Below are 22084 nucleotides of genomic sequence, written 5' to 3' on the forward strand. Positions count from 1 at the left end.
AACTTACTCCTCCTATATTCCTAATGATACTTGATACTTTTTCGACGATTTCAACGACAGTTCGATGCCGCAAAAGCCCGGAATTGACAGATTTGTCAGCTGATGTATTAATTTCTCGAATATTTAAATAAATTATTAAATTACCGTGATACCGATAATAAATGATTAAATTACTGTTTTTAATTGTAATTAAAAATTAAATATGATGTATTTTATTGTTAATGCATTTTTGACTAAGTATAAATGCTGTGAACGTATGTTAAAATTATATGAAAGACATGAAAGGTGCTGAAGTATGTATCGTGTAAAATACATATATCCGTAGTTTGTTGCTGAAAATTATTGAATGAAAAACGGGTTTCTTTAAAAAAGAATGAATAACAAAACGCTACTGTTATTATATAATTATAATGAGTATTACTCTTAATATTCTTTGAGGTACAATATTAAAACATGCGCGTACAATTTTTTCTACATTAAATATATATATACATTTACATATATATTTATATATATGCGCGCATAAATGTATATAACATGAAATTTATAACTACTTTTTATTAATTTGACGTTATATCTTTCTGCTGATTCTTAAGTCCTATCAAATTCTTTTACGTAACAATATAATAAATATACATAAAGAAATTAGCATCTAGCATAAAAATAATAGCGTCTTTCCGATGTTCTATCAAGCACTTTTAATATCCATCAAACATGATATTACTTTTATTCAACCTTACGTATTACGTACTACGAATAATTACGCCCATTTTAATTTTCTTCTAAACAAGAATTTTCTAAAATCAATTATTAAATCGGATCGGATATATTTTTATTTTTGATCTTGATAATATGTATGATAAATATGACATTTTATATGGATTTTATATGACGCGAACAAAGTTATTCGTAATTTGTAAGACTGTTAGAATCGCGCTAGAACCTTTTCAACTCACAATGCGACGCCTTGGCAGTGACATGATCCTAACTGCTTTTCACTACACGTTAACTATTGTGTCAATAGGAAAAAATCTTTTTTATTTTTTCTTTTTCTTTTTTTTTTCCAAAAATATGTGAATAAGAATAACTGGCTCGTAAGAAAGGAGCGTTGACCTGCAACATAAAACCTCCTTACAAAACTTTTAAAACTTGGGCTTATAAACTTGTACTTGTACATACATTTGTAAAATAAGTAGCTGTAGTGACTTACTATTAGAGTGACGCGACCGTGAAAAATTTGCGTGTGTGTACAGAGAAATCGATCATACACGTACGTAATATTTTATAATGACGTATTTTCTACACGTTAGAATAAAATATATATATATATATATATATCGTGTAATAAATGTAAAGAGAGAAAATTAATTTTCTTCTCTCTTTCTAAGCCCATTCTCGCAATTTGTGCATTATGCGTTTATATAAGTACACAGAATAATCAAATATAGCAATATTCTGTACGTTACAGCAACGAATTGGAACCGAATATAAATGAAATAAATAGTTTTACAATAGGAATGTGATTTTTCTCGTGTTACATTTAAATATATAATTAATGTTTGAAATGTGCATAACATAATGTCGACATGTATTTTGTAATTCCAATTTAAAAAAAAAAACGATTTGACCATTTTCTTCACGTATTTACATTTTTTATGATATTTGACCTGCATTTTCATGTGAAATTCACCAAAAAATTCCTTAAAGAGTTACTTTCCTTCATTACTTACAATTTACCAAAAGGCGCCAGCGCCTCATATTTATCATTACGATCTACTGACTAAACAAGTAAATAAGTAAGATTAGGCTGTTGCGTTGTAGTGTTACAGCATTAGTTTTTATCTTTATTCGTCAACCAATTCCCAGAGCATCAAGGCAGCGTCGGTGCCGCCAACAGTGACGACATTCTGATCGTTATAGAGAAATCTGGCGCAAGCCACCAGCGAGCTGTATACTTTTTCTTCTACGTACTCAGCTTTGGCGCTGGTACATGGGTACCTGAAAAGCCGAAGATACCCTTCGGCATCACCACTCACTAGCATATCGTGCGCTGCCGATCTACTAGAAGTGGTGACAACTGTGGTCAATGGATAATATCGATTATTCCACTGTCCTGTAATCACAATTATAAAAAATTTAGTTTAATTTCGATTGTTATAACGTTTGAATTATTTATTATCTAGTAATTAATAAGGAACTAACCAGAAACCATATAACCAACTGTGCAATTGTGGGTGTACCACTTGACATCTTTCATAACCAACGGACTCTTTTCTGATGACAACACTTTTACATCCCCTAGAAATAAATATTTGAATTTAAGTTATTATTAATAAAATTAACGACTTCATAATTGCACGATTTTACTCCACTTAATATTTTTATTATAATTATTAATCAAGAATAATTTATAAAACTTACAGAATAGCAGATCATAATCTTGAGTCACAGTTTGAAGAAAACGACTGTCAGAACTCCAGTCGAGCTGCATTAATGGTTGTGTACCGCGGATCTTGTTACTTTTTTTATAAGAAAATCCATCCCTAGATACTCTAAAAAGGTATACGCTGCCATTTTGAGAACCCATAGCCACAATTTCTCCAGCTAATAAATTAAAAAAAAAAGTTAAAATTATACTCTTTATTAAAAAAAAATTTTATACCTAATATAATACTACTTATGCGTGTAGCGTGCTTTCTTCTAATCTTTTAAAATTAAGTTTCTACTACTTTTAATATGTACGACATTGAAAAAAATTTTAATTAAATTTGTATCATACTAGGATTATATCCGATGCAAGAGAGCGGCGATCCGCATACTCTTAAAGTTGCCACAGCTGCCCCAGTATCAGCTGCTAGTACCAGAAGATGGCCTTCCGATGATCCCGCTGCTAACGCTACACCAAATGGATGGAAGGCTATACATATACACTCGAAACCCACCTAAAATACATAAACGTAAAGCATAAGGTTATAAATCACTACAACGCTGAAATACCTTTCTTTTTTTCTAATTAAAAATAAATAAAAAATAGCGTATTTAGCAATTTTAAACTGTTTCACTAAGATTAATATTTTCACAAAATTAACCTGAGTAGTCCACAATAATTTGTGTCTACGCCAGAGAGCAATATTCTTATCGTGTCCGGCAGTAGCAAAAACTTCATCGTCAGGATGAACCGCCAAACCCCACAGTTGTCTCCCATGGCCAAATACAACTTGGTTGAATCTTCTTTGCAGAGAACCCTCAAGAATATTGTTTCGCGTAGTTCCGACATAAATATTTCCGTCATTTCGTCCGGGGCGTTGTGGGTATATACTACGAACACCACCTACCGCTTCTGGTAGCTATAACATAAAATTAATTTCAATAAACGTTTTTTTCTTAGTTTTATTCTGTTACCTATGTACGATTATAATTGCGCAATTTAAAGAAAAAAAAATTATAAGCAAAAGATAAAGAATTATTTGACAGAAAAAATGGCCAGTCAAAAAATATGTATCGAACAAAGTATTTAAAAATGGTCAACCTTTGTGTCGGTAATGCGTTTGTAATTTTGCAATGAGTCCCAAGCGGCAATTTTTCTATCTTTCTCGCCTCCAGAAAGAAGTGTGCCTTCAGATAGCATAACGAGAGAGCTAATGCCTTTATTGTGCGCTTCGAATTCCATTCGTACAAAATATGCTCCGTCCGCGTCAACAGAATATACTGTGATAAAACCATCACTGTCCGCTGTTACGACATCACCATCTTGTTCGAACTGGATGCTCGTTACGTGTGTACGCGACGGCTGAAAGAACAAGTAAAATTACTATTCAAATAAAAGTTGTATTGCATAGATAAATAAATAAAAAGATTTTAAATATTAAAATATTGGCAAGTTATTAGTATATAAGTGATATATTTATTTTACCGGCTTAATAATATCAGTTCGTTCAAAAAAGCCGTCTTTCCGCCGATTCCAGAATGTTAAATGACCACGTCCGTGTGTTATTAAAAGATTATCATCTAGCGGATGAAATGCTGCACCCGTGAGATCTTCTTGCATAGTCTATAAATAAAAATATTAATATTAAAAAATTATCTTTCACCTTTATAGTACAATAGCAGTATTATGCATGAAAAGGAGAAAATGGAGAAGAAAACTTACCGCCACTTTTCCTAATAAGTGACCCCATTGCCATTGCCACACTGAAAGGATAGCTTCTCTTCCAGAATCCACAGCAAGTACGTAACTACCACCATTCTATAATAATATTACATACTTAACATATACCGTTGACTTTTTACCGTTTGTTAATTATTAATCGTTAAACGAATATTCGCAACTTATTTTTCTTTTTTCAATAAATACATTAACACGTTTAGATAAAAATAATTTTTAGTTAAATTAAATAGTTACCAGTTGTGAAAATGCTAACGCTGAAACGCCCATTTGAAATTCGGTCATGCCGAATACATATAAGGTGAGAAGTGTCTCTGTTGACCATATACGAACGTGGGGTTGCGCCTTTCTATGCCTACCCGCCTTTTGGCCGGATGCGACAAGCTCCCTACTAGGATGAACCTAAATCAAAACTTTTTATTAGTTTTCCTGGGGTTTAAAAGTTGCATTACGCTGATGATTTTTGGATTAAAAAAACACATAATTGCTAGTAACAATTATTAATTACAAATTATAAAATATAAAAAGAAAAAGATCTGATAGAAGAGTCACATACGCATTTCTACATACATGCGATACTTTTTGGGATTTAATTCGTATTTTGCTTTAATTCACATTTCTTTCAATTAAAAATATTACTTACTTCCATGCACATAATATCTTCTGTATGTCCAATATAATGTCGTTGCGCATTCTCTTCTCGATCGAACAGTATCGCGACAGCCGCGACGTAATACAATAACTCGCCACTGGGTAAAACCCAAAGATTTTTGCGAGTATCGGTGCCTCGATAACCGTATACCCATTCAAGCTGCAATTTTTTTTCGGGCGGTGTATTGTCGACTGGGGGTAGATGAGAAGGAGGGTAAAACGATCGTCTCAGTCCTCTGATTGTCACTCGAGCCGGTTCCTCGCGTAGCACTTCTACGACGCTGTAATCTGCAAATAATGAAAAATAATAAAGAAAGAGATTTGAAATCGGAAGATTCTAAAAGCCTGAAAATGTCAAGTAGGTCTCGCAATATTTTTTGCGATATTTTCTCTTTTTCTATTTGTTAAAATTAATCAGAATTGATCATTGGTAATTCTTACCATTTATTCGAACAACTTCGGAGTCTGGGGCATACAAAGCTCGAGGCCTGCTCTTACTGCGAGCCCTTCTTTGACGGCCAACTTCTTCTACGACGGTGGATGGTCCACGTGATCTCGACCTTCGTATCGGGGATGTTGCAACACCACCGGTCATAACCAGAGCCGCTCCGGTACCCAAATAGAATGTATCCACATCCGCAAACTCATTTCTCAGTTGTGAAAAACTTCTTACCTAGCAACAACACAGTTGTATAGAACTATAAAGCATATTTATAATTTTGTTTGAATAAAATATCAAAAGTTCTTATATCTATATCGTATAATAAATTATGAAAAAAATAATTAACCACTTTTGTTCTGTCCAAATAATTTTATAACAGAGAAAGAAAGAAAAAAGCGAGAAAGTGCAAAAAAAAGGGAGAAAGTGAAAAAAAGAAAAAGGAAAGAGGGAGGAGGGGGAATCGATGGCGTGCCTATTAACGAAGAAAATTGGCCTATTTGAAATTCATGTACGATCGTGACCTGAAAAGATGAATCTCTGACCTTTTTACACTCACACACACACATATGGAGCACATTCGTCCCACTTACATCACGACCACCTTCTGTGAGATGTACATATAGCCATGTAATTTATTACAATGTCAAAAATTTAAATCAGCAGGGTGATACTCGATGTTGCACTTTTCTTTTTTCAATTCTATTCATTGTATGCTTTTGAAACGATATATTTCAATATTAATAATAGAAGTGTACGTTATAGATAAGAATTCACAAGTACGAATAGACTTTAAACATATAAACAGTTTATAAAGATATACCGAGACTATGACAACTCTTCGTAAATGTACATGTACATGTATAGAGAAGTAAGATTATCAAATGCAATAATGAAAAAAATGTTTTTTAACGGCAATTTATAAGACGTATAAGTGAGAACCGACCCCGTTATCGTCACGCTTCAAGTTTTACCCCCGTTCTACTCCGCTCTTCTCATGGCGCGGCATGCATATTTATGGATTAACGTCGCTCTCAAGTCGATTTTACAAGTACAATGCTGATATGTCAAATTTACATACATACGTCTTTTTTCTTTTCTGCACTTCCAAATCACGCATTCTCTCTCAGATTTTTTTTTTCAAATATATTAACCATTTTAAAAATGACAGTTTATATAAAAAAAATATAAAAATTTAATAAACTTTAAAAAATAATTTTTTTTAAATTTTATTCAATAAAATCTAGTTTATTAGAAAGGACAATATATTTCAATTTTTTTCTATGCAGTGCAAAAAAAAAAAAATTAAAAGTAATAAAAAAATAATTGCACTAAGGTTTCAGTATTATTCTTAAATTTTAATTCATATACTATATTGATCCATATGGATGACTAACCTCTTGTCCAGAAACAGTAAACATTCTTTTTGCTCCATTCATTTTCAACACTTGTCCCAGATCTTCTAATACTTCCTCAAAAGGTTGCGATGTACGCAGATTCAAAAGAACTCGACACTGATAAAAAAATTAAACTACATTAAACAGATTAAATTTGTATATCCTTAATTATAATGATAAACGTAATACAATAATTATGAAAAAATGCTCGATTTTATTTTTATATTATTACTTATTAAAATTAATATAATAGTGAGAGGAACAGAGGGAAATTAATACGTGAGTGAATATAGATCTGAAAATACAATAAGAAATAAGAAATATTTAAAATAAAGAAATAGTTATAATTTTTAAACCTTTTACCTGAACAGTATGGTCATGATTGTTAACGATACGAATGACACGTCCTGACGAGGGTTTTCCGCCACCAGGAGGTGGAGCTTCCTCAGTGATGGAAGCTTTCCGGCTAAGACTTGGTACTGCTGGTGGTCTACTTTGCCACCCTCCAATTCCACTTCCGGTCCCAGTGGTACCGCTCCTACTCCCTCCACCACCTGCAGGACTAGTATACCAAGTGTTGTTCTTCTTTCCATAACTGGCCGGCTATCATAAAAAGATAAAAAAAAAATTATTAATAACGTTAGTTAATTTGTACTACTAATAGAGATATCCGTGATAAAAATCCAGAGTTGTATGTTATATTTAATTAAATAAAAAATCTGAGCCTGAGCTTCCTTTCTTTCTTTGAAAATATTTCAAAATATGAACCAGATAAGTGTCACATAAATTATATAAAAAACCTGCATCATATCGGCTGGCAGCGATATCACTTCAAAGGAATCACTCATTAACACGACGAAACTGTCTGTCCAGCAGCTTAAGTCTTGACTGTAATACTCGGGGTCCGAGTCGCTATAAGAATCCTCTAATTCTCGCCTGGCGCCAAAATCCGGCTCCAAATTTTCGTCCGATTGGGACGAAGACAAGCTTGCAGACTCAATTGTGAATCTCAATTGGCCCTTTGCAACCTTTGAAAATTTATTTCACTTTTCTATCACATTCACTATGTCGAATACACAAGATATATGAATTACATGTTTCGAAAAATTTAGCATGTCACCATTTCTTTTATGCTTCTTGAAAACCTATTCAATCATTAACGATTTATTCTGCACAAGCATCGACAAGAAAAACATTCTAATTACTTGAATGTTAGAAAGAAAGACATTAAATGTAAAGAAATAATGTACAAAGAAAAAAAAAATAAAATAAAATAAAAAATAAGCACGTCTTTTTTAATAATAAACGTTTGAAATAGTGCGAGAGATTAAACGAGCTTCTTTTACAATTATTGCAACTACCACCCCAGATGTGACTCATAGAATGTACATTATTATTTAACTTACTTTACGTTATTTTGATTTAATTCTCAATCTCCAATCTTAATACAATTTAAACCTCAACTTTTAGCGATGTAATGTACAGTGAAAGTGAAAGAATAACGAGATTTAGCGTGAAAGTCTGTTAGAATGATCTCATCGTCAATCTTGAATTAGATGGGACATTGCTATCTTTTTTCGAACAAACTGACCACCTGATACAACCGCGACAGTGTTCAATGGGCGACTACTGGACTGGGGCAAGTAAGAGGTGGGATAGTTGTATTGAAGAACTAGGGTGCTGCAACATCCCCCTACTACTCCTCTCCACTTTACGTTGCCATACCTTATAAAGGGCTGCCGCAGCTCAAGGACGATCAACCCCCAACCCCCAACTCTTGAGCACCTCCTTCACCCCCTGCACCTCTCATCACAATCCTCCGCGTAACAATACTCTAATTCAGAAAATTGCCACTAGAATTTAACGGAAATGCTGCTTTTTTTCTTTTCACGTTTATTACCATTTGTAATTTTTTAATTAACATACACCCTACTGTTACCTGCGTCAATTAAATAATATTGTACAATTCTGATTCTAATATTTAATGTCCTTGAATTCTATTGTCAAGATACTTTTCAGATCTTCGACCAATTGAATTAATTCTTTCCTTTTGACTTTGTTACAATTAATAAAAAAACAGTACATAAATTCTTCTGATGGTCTGGCCATAATCGACAAAGGTATCATTTTGATCCCTATTAGTTCGGATGTTTCACCATGCTTAATGCTTGTTTCGATAAAAGGCGATAAAAGCATCTGCGGAAATTAAGTACGTCCACACCTCCCTGATAAATCTTTCGTGACAAGAAAAATTTCGATTTCTCTGGAAATTCAACTCATCGTCTATTTAAGCACTTAACTTGATTAGCTAAACTAATACTAAAAGTGGATTTTGAAGAGAGGAAAAAAAAAAAGAGTTAACGAGACTAATAGACCTATACGATGAGTTATGACTTAAAAACACGCGTGCGATCTCACTAACAAAAGTCACTCAAACATTTATGTTATTCTAATTACAGTATCGTTATACTTTTAAAATAAATATAATAATTCTTAACGCTTTATTAATTATTTTGGCAAATTCTTTGTCCAAATGATTAGTATTTCAGTCTTCCCTATTATTCTTAATCACTCACACTCATTGTCACACCCTCTTTTTCTTTTCTTCGGCCCAAAATTTTATTATAAATATTTTTTAATTAATAATCTGAGTGTTTCGTGTATATCGAAAACTTGTATGTACAGTACAAGAGAAAAAAAAGTAATCTCATGCAATCTCATGTAACACTAATATTAATTCTTTGAATAATTTAAATTTTGCACACGCAGGCACGCAGGTAAGCACGCACTCACAATACATGCGCCAATATTCCAAAATTTTATGGTTGTATTATATTACATATATACATATTATATTTTTAAAAATAAGATTTCGTCATAATTTAAGTATTTCTATCTTATTCTTGTGCATATATGTAATGCGTATAAAATTATAATATAATTACAAATATCGCGTGCAATGTCATCTGAGTTGATTACAATTCTAAAAAAAGATTAGAAAAATCACGTGGTTGATAAGTCGGAGTAATAAATCTTTTCGATAAGTTTCAATGCCAAACTCAATACTCAAGAATTTCTTGGATAACCCTTGTAGATTCTTAAATAAATAAAAAAGAAAGTACGATACATCTAAATACATATATACATATATGTTCTTTTTTAATCTAACTAAGAAACGATAGAATTAAATATACATAAAACCGTTGATAATAATAAATCGAGCATAGTCAATGAGAAAGTGAGAAACTTTTTCGTGAAAAAAACAAGTAAGAAAAATAAAATTAATTGCTTTTAATAATTACGCATTTTTCAGGAACAAGATATATCCAATTAAATATCTATTAGCATGTTTTATAACGTAAAATATTTGCTAAATGTAATCATATTCAATTTTATTCATGTTTAAAACTACTTTCGCTTCTCTCAAATGACATTAATAAATCATATTCAATTATAAAAGAAAAATCTATATTGTAATTTCGCCAATGTTACTTCTATCTTTTCCCTTGGTCATTTCTAGCTTAACCCTAGGTATCCTTGCGATATGAAAATGAAGACTGAGATTATATATGTTGCGTGACAATAGCAAGGTCTCGTGATTCAAAACGTGCCACAGCGATTACGGAAAAATAATTCGTCGGAGAAAATAATAGCTTGAGTAAGGGGCACTCGTCAGCTATCGCTCGATAGAGCAACGATTATGAAGAAAGATAAGAAGTCTAGCTAGAAAAGTAGTTCTAATTCTAATGAGTGGTTAATGAAAACTCTTTTCTATATGTATATTGCACATTTACCGTGCAACTTTTTTCACGTTCACGCTATCTTGGTGATATGAACTACGGCAAACAATGTAATCGATGATGGAGATATCAATGCTAGAACTGTCGTCGATGTCGATTTGCATATAAATAAATGGTTGCACTAACGTTTAAAAGATAGAAAATTACACGCATATGCTTATATACATTTCTAATATATATACATATATATACATTAGACGTATATGCGTAAACGTTTTAATTGTTTTCTCAGTAACGATCGACAGTTTTAGAAAATTATATATAATTTTTTTTCTTTAATTTTAATTGCCTACCTACAGTTTCTGGGAGTAACATATTGTTTGAAGCTTCCTGTACATATAGATATATAATTGTTTTAATAAAGAAATAGAAAAAAGGGTCAGAAAACTTGAAAACAAATCGATAAAAAAAAAAAAAAACCATTTTCTAGAGCAACGAACCCGACTTTTAACTTGAAATCTAGAAAAGCGACGTCTTAAAGGTGAGCCAAGCAAAGAGAACTTGGTGTTTATTGATCCCAAGAGGCCGGTTGACCAACGGTCAATGAGATACGGTCTCTCTCTCCCCCCATTCCTCCTTTCCACCTCTTGCCACCCTCTAGAACGGCCTTCTTAACGGAAGTAAGATTTGCCTTCTCTCTTCCACCCTCCCTTCTCTACTTACTACACCATGATTCATGCGTTCTCAGTCCTGTTCTAACTAACTAAGAAAACCCAGTTAAAATTGCAATAAACCTATGAAATCATCCAAAAATTCAAGGAAAACTTACAGCATAATAATCGTTTAATCGATATGATTAAATTTTATACATAATTGTTAAAGTAACGCTTGTAAACCGTAGCTTGTGTAAATGCAAGAAATCGTTATTGCGACTTAAAAACAAAAAATGAACGTTACTCCTATTATTTATGGCATTAGCTGCAGTGATTGTTGTACATATTTTACGTTCCAAGCATTGTGCACATGGCACATACGACTGGTAATAGTGACTTCTTGTTGATAGTATGTAATTAGGTCACCAATAGCGTGGCAAGCGAGGAACATAAGGAACAAACACGCAATTTGCGCTAAGAAAAGGGAACGAAGGTGAACGAACATATAATAAAAATCTAATTAATGGCACGAATCTCTGTCGCGATAGCGTAAGTGTAAAGACGTGTACGGTATGTTAGGTTGTCAGAAACGATTAGAATAATGGGAATGTAAAATAGACCAATGCACTATTTCGCGCATTATTAAAAGTGATTGTAATGAAATGGAATCTCATGACTTGTAAAACGCGATATTTTTCATGAATCACGTTTCATTGCCAAATCAAATTTTATTTAATGAATTAGACTTTTTCGCAGATGTAAATTTTTTTTTTTTTATATAAAAACTTATTTTTCAGCTTAAAATAGTAAAATTGTTAGTTATTAATTTTTCCTTTCTTTATCTTTATCCTACGCACTTTCTTCTTTTTTAATTAATCAAATCGTAAGGTGAGTTGTGTATTTTAGAATGCTCTGGCAGGAAACTAATTAGAACCAATTGGCATGTAAATCTTCATTGTTTAATGGAAGAATCATATATAAACTTCAGCCACTTTGGGGTATTAAGGAATAATCCTGCACATGGTTAGCGATCGAAATAACTGGATCGTAATCGCATCAAAGTGCACCGTAATACATAACGAATTAAATTGGTCACGCCTTTGAAATAACGGAAGGGTGTGATCCATGATGCCGAATGACGTAAGAAGAAATAAAATTGCCCTTTCATTTATTGCATCCATAAATCTAATAAGCAATCAAACATTTAAAAATCATAAAATGTAGTTAAAAATTGTTAATTTAATATTGATTACTAAGTCATAAAATTTCATAATTTAATAGCATTACGCAAAAAAAAAATTAATTGCGTTACTTTTTCAATAACAGTAACAGTAATGCCAAGTGGTTCTAAAGGGAAAAGAAAGAAAATTGAGAAAAAGAGAGCACTTTCCTTTCTCGTACTAATACAATTTTACGTTGCGTGCGGCCTGTTTTTAAGTAGCTGATCTGGGCCAGATACTCAAACGTCCTCTCGTCATAGTCGTCGTCAGCAGTATTGTACAAAGTGGTTTTATAAATTGATGCCATATCGCGATACTTTCTCCAAAAGTTATTTTACAAAACTATATTTCGACATATTCATAACGATATGCTAAATTCTGCTGTACATTAGTATTCTTAGTTTATTATATTATTTTACGATTTTTTTTATTAACCGACTATAAAATGGTTTGTTTGAATTTGTAGTACGATAAAGTCGATCATGATTAAGAAAAAGAAGTGTTTGCAATGTCAATCAAATTCATGAGTACCTCTCGATATCAATTAACGCTTTAATCGAACGTGATTGACCCTCGTCTCTCTTACCTTGAAAGTCTTGTAGCTCGACACTACGTAGGAGGCACCATCCTCAAGTTCGTCGAGATGAATCTTTCGGTCACCATCCATTGAAAAAATATGGCGCGCACCTCTCGGTAAATCCAGCCGAAGAGACAATCTATCCAATAGAGCCTCCAAAGAACCAATGTCACGGCCAGGTTTAAATCTAAAAATATAATATACATGATGTTAAATATAATATACATGATCTTGTACCTTTTTTCATAAAATGCTTTCTATAAAAATGCTAAACGGCATTTTTTTAAGTAAATACAATTTTAGAAAATTTAGAAATGGCATGAATTGTACATATTTCTTTTCATTATTTTTCAATTCTTTAATAATTTTTACTTTTTTTAAGTTAAAAAGTTTTTCTTTTGTTCTTTCAAAGTAATTGTCATTAAATGATAACATAGTGCGTAATATACTTCGTCATGATAAATACCCACATATGACGAAGAAATACACATGCTGCCACCCCCTCACATCCATTATATGCATATGCATATTCATCTATGTACATATGTACTAATAAACTTTGTAGATTTTGACGCAGATCTGTTATTATGATCTTAATCGTCAGGTAATAATATGCATAATTAAAATTAATTATGCCTGTTCTCGACACCTTTATTTTAATGAGTTCTTGACTTAGAATAAAGTATCAACCTAATCGAAACGACACTTACCTGAACTCCACTCCTGGAAAATACGGATCGCCATTTTTATAAAAGGTAACTCTTCTCGCTCGCCAGTAACCGAGGTTATTATATCTCGCGGCTTGTAGCTCGTGCCGGCTCTTAGGTCGGCTCGGCTGCTCCGACTGCTCCGGAGGCGGCATGCGGGGACTGGAGGGTCTGCTTTGCCTCCAGTAGCCGGCCATGCCGCTTCCACCCCCACCTTCACCGCCAACCAACACACCCCCGACCTCTTCTTGCGTCGTCATTCCACCCTCCACTGCGATTCCACCCTCTTCGTCTCTGTCCTCCTCTTCTTCCTCCTCGGCATCCTCCTCCTCTTCCTCTTCCTCTTCTGCCTCCTCCTCCTCCTCTTCGTCATCCTCTGCCGGCATCGCTGATGTGGTGGGCGTCGCGACGCTTGCGGCGACACCGCCCTTGGACAAATTCTCGTGAATCCTCGACGTTTCTTGCTCCTCTTTTCTCATTACGTCTAAATAAAAGAATCGACAATTTTTGAAATTATCTGCAGGCAAATTTCCGTATCTCATAACTATTCTGAATTTTGCCTATAATTAATTACATTTCTTTGTCTTCCAACTATTATTACTTTTGCTACGCTTTAGATCACTCTGAAGTAAAAAAAATTCAAATAAAAAGAAAAATCTCTGGCTCTCTTTTTTACCAGTGATTTCCTGAGTCACTGTCGTCGTGATAGTTGCAGCAGTTGTTTGATCGTCACCACCTTCACCGTTAATCTCGTTACTATCGCCAGCCACAAGATCTTCGCTTTTCTCGCCCAATTTATTGGCACTCGAATCCAAATGGTTTTCGGTCTCGATCATCCGCAAAGTGAGGCCACCGCCACCAGACACGTTCTTACTCAACCTGTGCTTTTACGATCAGAAAAACGATCCAGATTCCGGATCGGCAAAGAAATATTCCTTTATTCAGCTTTGATAAGCTTTGCATTATCAGATCTTGACGTATCTGCAACGTAATAATAAAATATGAATTAATACAAAGTTAATATTATGTAACTAAGAATTACAAGAAAATTTGCCTATACGATCAAGAATTTATATGTTACGAAAGCGAAACGTCTTGCTAAAATGTAATGACAGATAGTAGACTTTACTAAAAGAATGTTTATTAATTAATTTAAATGAGGACTGGAACAAGATAAAAAAAAAGCAATCTCATCATACGTTAAACATTGAAAATTAAACTACCCATTGCATTGAAAACGAGCGAGTGCACTGTTCGACATTTCTTTTTACGTTCTAAGATTTCTTACAATTGGTAGATCGAAACATAGCACGAGTTGCCACTTGGAGAACACTGCAAGTGCTGGTCAGTCGATCACGTGTTGCGTGATAGCCGGGGATTCCTGATCGATCGGCCGTTTTTATTTCGCAACTGCAGCTTTCACTGCAGGTCCATCGATCACCGACTCGAACAGTATATACGTATGTATTTTGTCAACTCTCATACATCGTTTCTGTTATTATTCTGCTACTGTTACGAATTTAGCTGACGATTTAAATGCTGTAATATATGCTTAATCTTCGTAGGAATTTTGTAATGCCGCCTAAACTCGTGGAAAGATTTATGTAACGTAACGCATCTACCTGACTTAATGATTTTAGATCTGATATCTTTTATATCATTCAAAAATGGAATCGTCCGCGAAATAGCTATAACTCTACTGACTATCCAACTATTTCCTGATAGTTCCTACGTGCACGAGACACGTCGTGCGTGACACCCCGTTCTCGAATGCAAAACAGCATCGGCTGCTTTCCGCAATGATTTACACGCTCGTTTTTCATCTCGTTTAGTCTCTCCAAGCGTTAGTTAGCGACAGCTTTACCGTTTTGACTGATAAATGCAGGAAACTCTATGGCGGACGAATTAATTCATACTCGCAATAATTTACTTGATTCAATAATTCGACAAGTTTTACAATACTTGAAGTGAATATCAACTTCTTTTTAAATATAGATTTACAACAGTTGAAATCACATTAAAACGTTGCAATTAAAAGTAATTTTATAATCTTTTTTTTTTTTTTTATAAAAGAACAAAATATCTATTTTCTAATAGAAAAGTTATACAGATTATAAATGTCAAGAATATAAATTTGTAAAAAGGATCTCATCTTTCTATAAATTAATTTAATTTCAAAAGTAAGAACATCTAATATCATCCGTATTATTTTTACCTTTTTTCAATATATTTTAAAAAGTGCAGAAAAATTTAGCCATTAAACTATTTTTGAGGCCAAAATTTATCTTTTTTTATGTTATTCAGTTTAAATCAATTTATCTCATGTTTCATTCTTTATAAAAACAATTATTTAAAAATTATTACACTCTATTATAAAAATTGTCTAAAATTCAAAAAAATCAAAGAAAAATAATTATATCAGCTACCTCGATATTTGAAGGTGTTTAATTAGTAGATGCGACAATAACTTTGAGTACTAACTTGATTTCATGAACTGGCATTGCGGAAAGCAGAGAAGAAAGAACCCGTTGACGTTGAGATTTAGAAAAGCACACTACGAACTCAAGTTCACCAAAGTTCACTGACACTAGACCGCGATTGTCGATGATCGGCCGCACGTGAATCAACGTGAAAGAAATAAAATAAAAAAGAAAATGAAAAATTCACATCATCGTCGTTCGCGTTATCGCGGGAGCTTTGATATTTTTTATTGACGCGGGTTATCACCTGATCGAAGTTTATTCGGCTGAGTCGCGGCGATTGTGGTGACTATATGGCGGCGGTATACATATTCATACGTCCTTCGACGATGGCGTCCCGACGTCGAGTGGCCGAGCAAGTCCGGCGTCCCCGGCGTCCACGGCACGGCGTCCACGGCGGCGCCGGGTCGCTCCTTCTGATCGACGCTCTCCTCCACTGACACGGGGCGGCGCCGATGCCCCGTGTCAGTGAACGCGGAACTTGTTGCACCTACAATCAACAATCAAATTTCAAAAGAACGCAACGCAACGTACATACTTTAGCTTAATGTAACATATGTTAATCAGCGAGTTATAAAGACGCGGAACAGTAGAGTATATAATAATAAAAACCTTAATAGTCATGTAACGCTATATTGAAGACAACGAAAAGAATAAAAGATGATGAGGCTGCCGTCTTTCTCCCGAACGTAATCTTTTCTGTCTCAGGTTGTCTAGAGTAATACAATTAATTCTTTCAAGAGCCTGATCTGCTGAACGTTTCTACTGACTACAGTCTGAGGGCTAATCTTCCACAAGTCATTTATGATCGCATAAAAGATTCAATGCATCGCTAAATGGCGAAAAAATAATTGTAAATGCGAGAATATTTAATTCGGATTGATAATTAGAAGAAAGGGGTAACATACTTTTCTCTTTTTGAGGTATAAGTAGCCGCGAGTAGGATAACGCCGATTGTCCTTGAAATATTATATTTATTTGCGTAAGGCTCCATTTCACCCGATCAGTTGCAACTCTGAAATTTAACCAAACTAATTAGATGATAAACGTAAATAAGAGACAATTAATTAAATAAAGATATGTGAAAATATGTTGACGTCGCATTTCGGTGTAACAGTTTTACCTCTCCAATAGCTCATAGTTTCGTATGCTTTAATATTTTTTAAGTTATAGCTCTAATAGACAATATTTCTCGACATTCGTGTTGTGACTCACGCGACGTGATTCTAGCAGGTTAAGTAATGTACCTCGCGCAGTGAAGGGCTAACTTAGGAAACTGATTCATAGTTTATCGCGTAATTATATCAACCAACGTCTATATACATGTATGTACATATATATATATATATATATATATATATATATATATATATATATATCAGAAAAGGTTTTTTCACCGCAATTATATATACCTCGGCATAATCGACATACTTATCAGTTGACTTCAATGAGGCCAACAGGCTTCCGTGTTACACTGCTACCATGTCGCGATTTTCTAATAAAATGAATACCTATACTATGGCCGCTATGACGTAACATAACAAGTACAATGTGTGTACGATGTATTAGTCTAATAATTAAGTTTTCACATATTTCTTAACACAACGAAATATCGATTATTTTTCTTACAATTTAAAAACTATTAACATTGCAACAAAAATTTATTTTGCACGTAACTTTTTAGCTTAAATGATTAATTTAATAAATATGATTTTTTTTAGTGCAGCATTTCACGTGTAAAAAGCGTTTAAAAATGAATTATTTAAATATTTTCAAATAAAAATCTTTATCTCTAGTCGATAATATCAATATTCTTCGAGTTCATCATATTTAGATAATTTTAAATATTTTTCTACAGTTCTTTATTTATTCTAAAGGGGATTTTAAATCTATGAACTTTATTAACATATTTTTAACATATGTGTAGTAAAAAAGATAAAATAAAATAACACCTTTATTCTTTTTTACTCTTCTTTGATGGTACAATTATTGTCTCTTCATTTTGTTTCCTTTTTGAAAAATTAAGTTGATCAGTACCGATAACTTTTTTATTTATTCTCTTTTTTTTCTTTTTAATCTTTGGTGAATCCGTTTTACTTTCTGTATTTTGTTTTTCATTATCAGAATTAATTTTTAACATGCTGTTATTTGTTTTTATTTGATATGCAGTTTCATGTTTTGACTTTTTTACTTTTACTTCTGCTAATATCTCTTCTTGAACACCTTTTGATTCATTCATTACCAATTTATTATCGTAATTAGACGAAAGACTATTGCAAACGTTTGTTTTTCCTATTTCTGTTTCATTTTTTTTTGACTTTACTTTGCCTTTACTTTCTATTTCGAATATTGTAAATTCATTAGTGTCAGTCGACATCTTTTTTTGCTTATTTCTACGTTTCTTTTTTGTCTTTTTATATTTCTCTCGATTATGCACAGCTGTTTTCGCCATATCATTTTTTTCAATATTCTTAATAAACGGTTTATATTCGTTACCTCCTTTAAGATTGCATTTTGGCAAAATCACATCAAAGTTTCTCTCGAATACTGCTACGAAAAAACCATTACAAAAATCATCGTTTGGCCTCGCATACAAACATGCATCACCGCAGTTGTATTTTGTTGAGCTAAAATTTACCCAGTTTTCTTTTAACAATTGTCTAACTGGTATCAAACGATAAGCATTACCAACATCGCCAAGAACTTCGTCTATTACTTCCTCATTTTCTTCAGGATGTAAAGAGCAAGTACTGTAAATTATTTTTTTTACATTTGGAAAATTAAACAATGCGTATCTAAGAAGATAAGCTTGAAATGAATGTAGATTTTGTAAACGTTTTGACTTGGGTATGCTATCCGTATCGCTGTGTTCCGGCCTGTCGACAATACCTTTAACAAAAATTACAAAATCGTACGTTCATAAAACAAAAATCACGTTGATAAATTTTACAACACAAAATACAATTTTAAAAAACGATTATTTTAATAAATAATTGTTTCAAAAAAATTATTTCCTACTTTAACTTTTATCTTTAATATTAAATGTGTTATTTCAAACTGTAATTTAAATTTTATTTTATTTATTAGAAAAAAAAAAAAAAGATATTCTTTTACCTGATCCAGAACAAGTCGGATCGACTAAAATATATTCCACATGTGAATATTGATCTGGATTGAGACTTAAGGCATCTTGATTAAGGGGCTCCACACAGAAAGATTTAGTCTTCTTTATTTGACTAATTAAAATTTGAAATCTGTTATTGTCAATCTCTACAGCATAAACTTTCCTACATTAAAAAAAAATTTATTTAAATTTTTTAACACAGTTATATAAGAGATATCAGATTAAATACTTAATATTTTTTTGAGTTTCTTGCTTTAACTCATGCACAACCTGATATCTAATGGATTTTATCAAAGAACAAATGCATACCCGTTATTTTGCAGCTTTGCTGCCACATAACTAGTTTTCATGCCAGGTGCAGCACACATATCCAACACTACAGACCCACCAACAGGATTCAATAGATGTACCGGTAAACAGCTAGCCTGAATAAAAATAGATTTTAATGTAAACCTATTAACTGTATTTTGTAATCGAGAATAATTAATTAAATGTTAGCAATACAAATTTATGTATCAGTAATTATTTATACTTAAAAATTTTATTTTTTACATATGTACGATTAATTAATAAAAATTAAAAATGATAAACGAAAAAAATGCTATTATTTATGTACCTTATCTTGAAGAATAAATTCACCATTTAGATAGCCACTATGTTTATAAAAGTGTGTTGAAGGTGGGAAGACTAATATTTCAGGTATATGTAGATCTTGTATAAAATGTGGTTTTGATAACTGTGATAAAGATTGTAAATATGAAGAATATGTTGTACTTTTGGGAAGTAATTGCCATCCATCATTTTGGAAAATGGAAATGGCTTTTTCCACTGATAATATTAGAGTATTGACACGAACATATCTAGGCTTTTGCACTGAAAAGAAAAAAAAAAAGTTAAACGTTTTTTCAAAGGATCCGTAAGCTAACGATAATATATATTTTTTATTATACATAAATATATATAAGTACTAACAGATTTTAAAAAATTAATCTGACTCAACAATTGAGAAGAGAGCAAAAATTATTTAATTTTTTAATGGAGAAAATGTATGTATATATACAAATTTCTTTTTCATTTAAAAATATTTATCAGTTAAAAAAAAAACAAAATTTTTATTAAAACTTAAATTCTGAGGTAGAAGACAATCTAAACATATTTTTCCACGTGCCAATATTATATCAAGCATTTATCATTATGTAAAATCAAAAATTAACATTTTTATATAAAACACCTCCATTCTTTAAGTAAAATATAATGGAATAAAACTACTTTTGCAAGGAAATTAAAGGTTAACTTGATCTAATGGCAAATAAAATACTATACTTTTTGTTGCTATTTTATTATGTAAAGATTGTTCACCACCATTATTATGTACAATCTCTAATTAATAATATATATGTATATATTTATATTTTTCTTAATTATTACTTATTCTGTTTTTTATTATATACATGTACTAGATATATATATATAGTATAGTTGGAGTACCGAAAATGTTTGTTTTTCATATTAAAAATATTTGACTGCAAACTTTTTTTTAAGGAAAAGTATTTTAATCAGCTTTCTTATTCAAATTCTCTTTAGATTCTATTTCAATTTTGTCTTCAGCCTGTTCTTTATCATCAGGCTCATTTAAAGCTTGATAGGTGTAACAAGAAATAATCAAATTTACTGTAATTACAGCAGCCAGGACAGAAATGTAATTAGTCACAATGGTATCGGTTTGGAATTCTGATATCAAAAAACGTTGTACTCCAAAGAAAGCAATAAATGGCAGAGTAAACATGGCAATGCTATAAAGAAGCAATGTTCCTAGCACTCCCACTGAACCCATTGCACAGCTTTTTTTTTTATCACAAAATGAGCCTTGATGACAAAATCTACTTTGATAATCTTGCTGCTTTCCAATTCTAACTTGTTTGTTAGGTCGACTGGATAATATCCTGCAGTTGCGAATAATCAGAACCATGAAGAAGAATGTCTTTAGCTACGACGAGTCTTCACAGATCAAGTTCCTGGAAAATGGAAGTGTGCAATAAATATTATTAAGCCTAATTACCTTGCTTTTTATAAACGTCAGGAGTCCCTATGGAGTTAAGATGCTTTAACTCTCGTAATTTTTTCTCGTAAGCTAGAACGGTTAATATTGGCTTGGCGTTGCTCTTCAGACATCCCTTACGCCACAAAAGTTCTGTTATGAGAACTCTGGCTAGCCAGGGATTTAAACGCGGCTGTTCCGTTAGAATTTGGGTTTGATCGAGCAGTTGGTCTATCTGAGGTAACGCTCGTAAGGTATTCACCGAAAGACCGTATATGCCGGCTACATTCTGAATCGTACAACGCAATAATTACATCTTTGTGTAACAAACATAATCAATGCGACGAGTATTCGATGGAAAATAAATCTCGGATCTTTACCGATTGATTTCAGGCTCTCCTTCCGAAACTTCATTATCATTAAAATATTTTTAATTATTATATTACACTTACGGGATGCTTTTTTTCGAAAATAAGAGTTTTCAGACTTGCACCATCCTCTCGTACGCGACGTACGACGTCGGCAGTGAGTTTGTAAATGCGCGGTACTGTAATGGAATGCACGAATTCATTCGACATATCATACCACATGGATTTCAGAGGAATGCCGTAAACCAGGTACAACGTCGAGTCAAATGCATGTGGACGTAGGATCGTGCAGGATACTCAGGATAGAGGAAAGCTCCAGAACTCGTGCGCCAAACATCCAGTATCGCAGCCGTTAATATACTGACTGGCCATTCACCTATCAAATGCAAGAGCTTGCCGAACGTCTACTGACTATAGATCAAATATGATTGGCTTTAATCTATCGACCCAGCGAATTAGCGTGATTGCCAGGCGTCAACCGGACGATTTGATTCGTCCGTATGCGCCATTTTATTTCAAGGTGTG

The 22084-nt window shown here is 32.8% G+C and overlaps 2 protein-coding genes across 4 annotated transcripts; both read right to left on the reverse strand.

The window, feature by feature from the left end:
• Nucleotides 1-94: 94 nt before the first annotated feature.
• Dcx-emap (Doublecortin-domain-containing echinoderm-microtubule-associated protein) lies at nucleotides 95-17828 on the reverse strand. 3 transcript variants are annotated; one of them, XM_070667948.1, is made up of 21 exons: nucleotides 17153-17828; nucleotides 16938-17044; nucleotides 16642-16861; nucleotides 16031-16519; nucleotides 14226-14530; nucleotides 13553-14033; nucleotides 12852-13029; nucleotides 7453-7680; nucleotides 7016-7255; nucleotides 6653-6769; nucleotides 5258-5489; nucleotides 4809-5104; nucleotides 4403-4567; nucleotides 4151-4246; nucleotides 3914-4051; nucleotides 3530-3790; nucleotides 3090-3347; nucleotides 2780-2942; nucleotides 2422-2604; nucleotides 2203-2298; nucleotides 95-2113 (listed from the first exon to the last, which is right to left on the reverse strand). In XM_070667948.1, the coding sequence occupies exons 5-21, from the start codon at nucleotides 14383-14385 to the stop codon at nucleotides 1845-1847; spliced, it is 3561 nt and encodes a 1186-aa protein (XP_070524049.1). In that variant the 5' UTR covers nucleotides 14386-14530; nucleotides 16031-16519; nucleotides 16642-16861; nucleotides 16938-17044; nucleotides 17153-17828; the 3' UTR covers nucleotides 95-1844. The 3 variants fall into 3 exon arrangements, with proteins under 3 accessions (XP_070524049.1, XP_070524048.1, XP_070524050.1); XM_070667947.1 differs by having other exon boundaries at nucleotides 16277-16519; nucleotides 16938-17828; XM_070667949.1 differs by lacking the exon at nucleotides 7453-7680 and having other exon boundaries at nucleotides 97-2113; nucleotides 16938-17828.
• A 139-nt stretch (nucleotides 17829-17967) lies between these two features.
• On the reverse strand, nucleotides 17968-21956 carry Nsun5 (Nop2/Sun-like domain containing protein 5). Its single transcript, XM_070667952.1, has 6 exons — nucleotides 21644-21956; nucleotides 21213-21480; nucleotides 19770-20026; nucleotides 19463-19578; nucleotides 19144-19316; nucleotides 17968-18918 (listed from the first exon to the last, which is right to left on the reverse strand). Exons 1-6 carry the CDS (start codon nucleotides 21779-21781, stop codon nucleotides 17984-17986), a joined length of 1887 nt encoding a protein of 628 aa, XP_070524053.1. The 5' UTR covers nucleotides 21782-21956; the 3' UTR covers nucleotides 17968-17983.
• Nucleotides 21957-22084: the final 128 nt, after the last annotated feature.

This window comes from Cardiocondyla obscurior, linkage group LG16 (assembly GCF_019399895.1).
Source record: "Cardiocondyla obscurior isolate alpha-2009 linkage group LG16, Cobs3.1, whole genome shotgun sequence".
NCBI lineage: Eukaryota > Metazoa > Arthropoda > Insecta > Hymenoptera > Formicidae > Cardiocondyla > Cardiocondyla obscurior.

Excerpts from the sequence above, each read along its gene's own strand:
- Nsun5 (XM_070667952.1), bottom strand. The coding sequence starts at position 21,781 with ATGTGGTATGATATGTCGAATGAATTCGTGCATTCCATTACAGTACCG. Across the intron at positions 19,317-19,462 it reads GCAAAGCTGCAAAATAACGG|GAAAGTTTATGCTGTAGAGA; the intron begins GTATGCATTTGT and ends TTTTTAATGTAG. Across the intron at positions 18,919-19,143 it reads TCCGACTTGTTCTGGATCAG|GTATTGTCGACAGGCCGGAA; the intron begins GTAAAAGAATAT and ends TTTTTGTTAAAG.
- Dcx-emap (XM_070667948.1), bottom strand. The coding sequence starts at position 14,385 with ATGATCGAGACCGAAAACCATTTGGATTCGAGTGCCAATAAATTGGGC. Across the intron at positions 7,256-7,452 it reads TGCCAGCCGATATGATGCAG|CCGGCCAGTTATGGAAAGAA; the intron begins GTTTTTTATATA and ends TTTTTATGATAG. Across the intron at positions 2,114-2,202 it reads AGTTGGTTATATGGTTTCTG|GACAGTGGAATAATCGATAT; the intron begins GTTAGTTCCTTA and ends TTGTGATTACAG.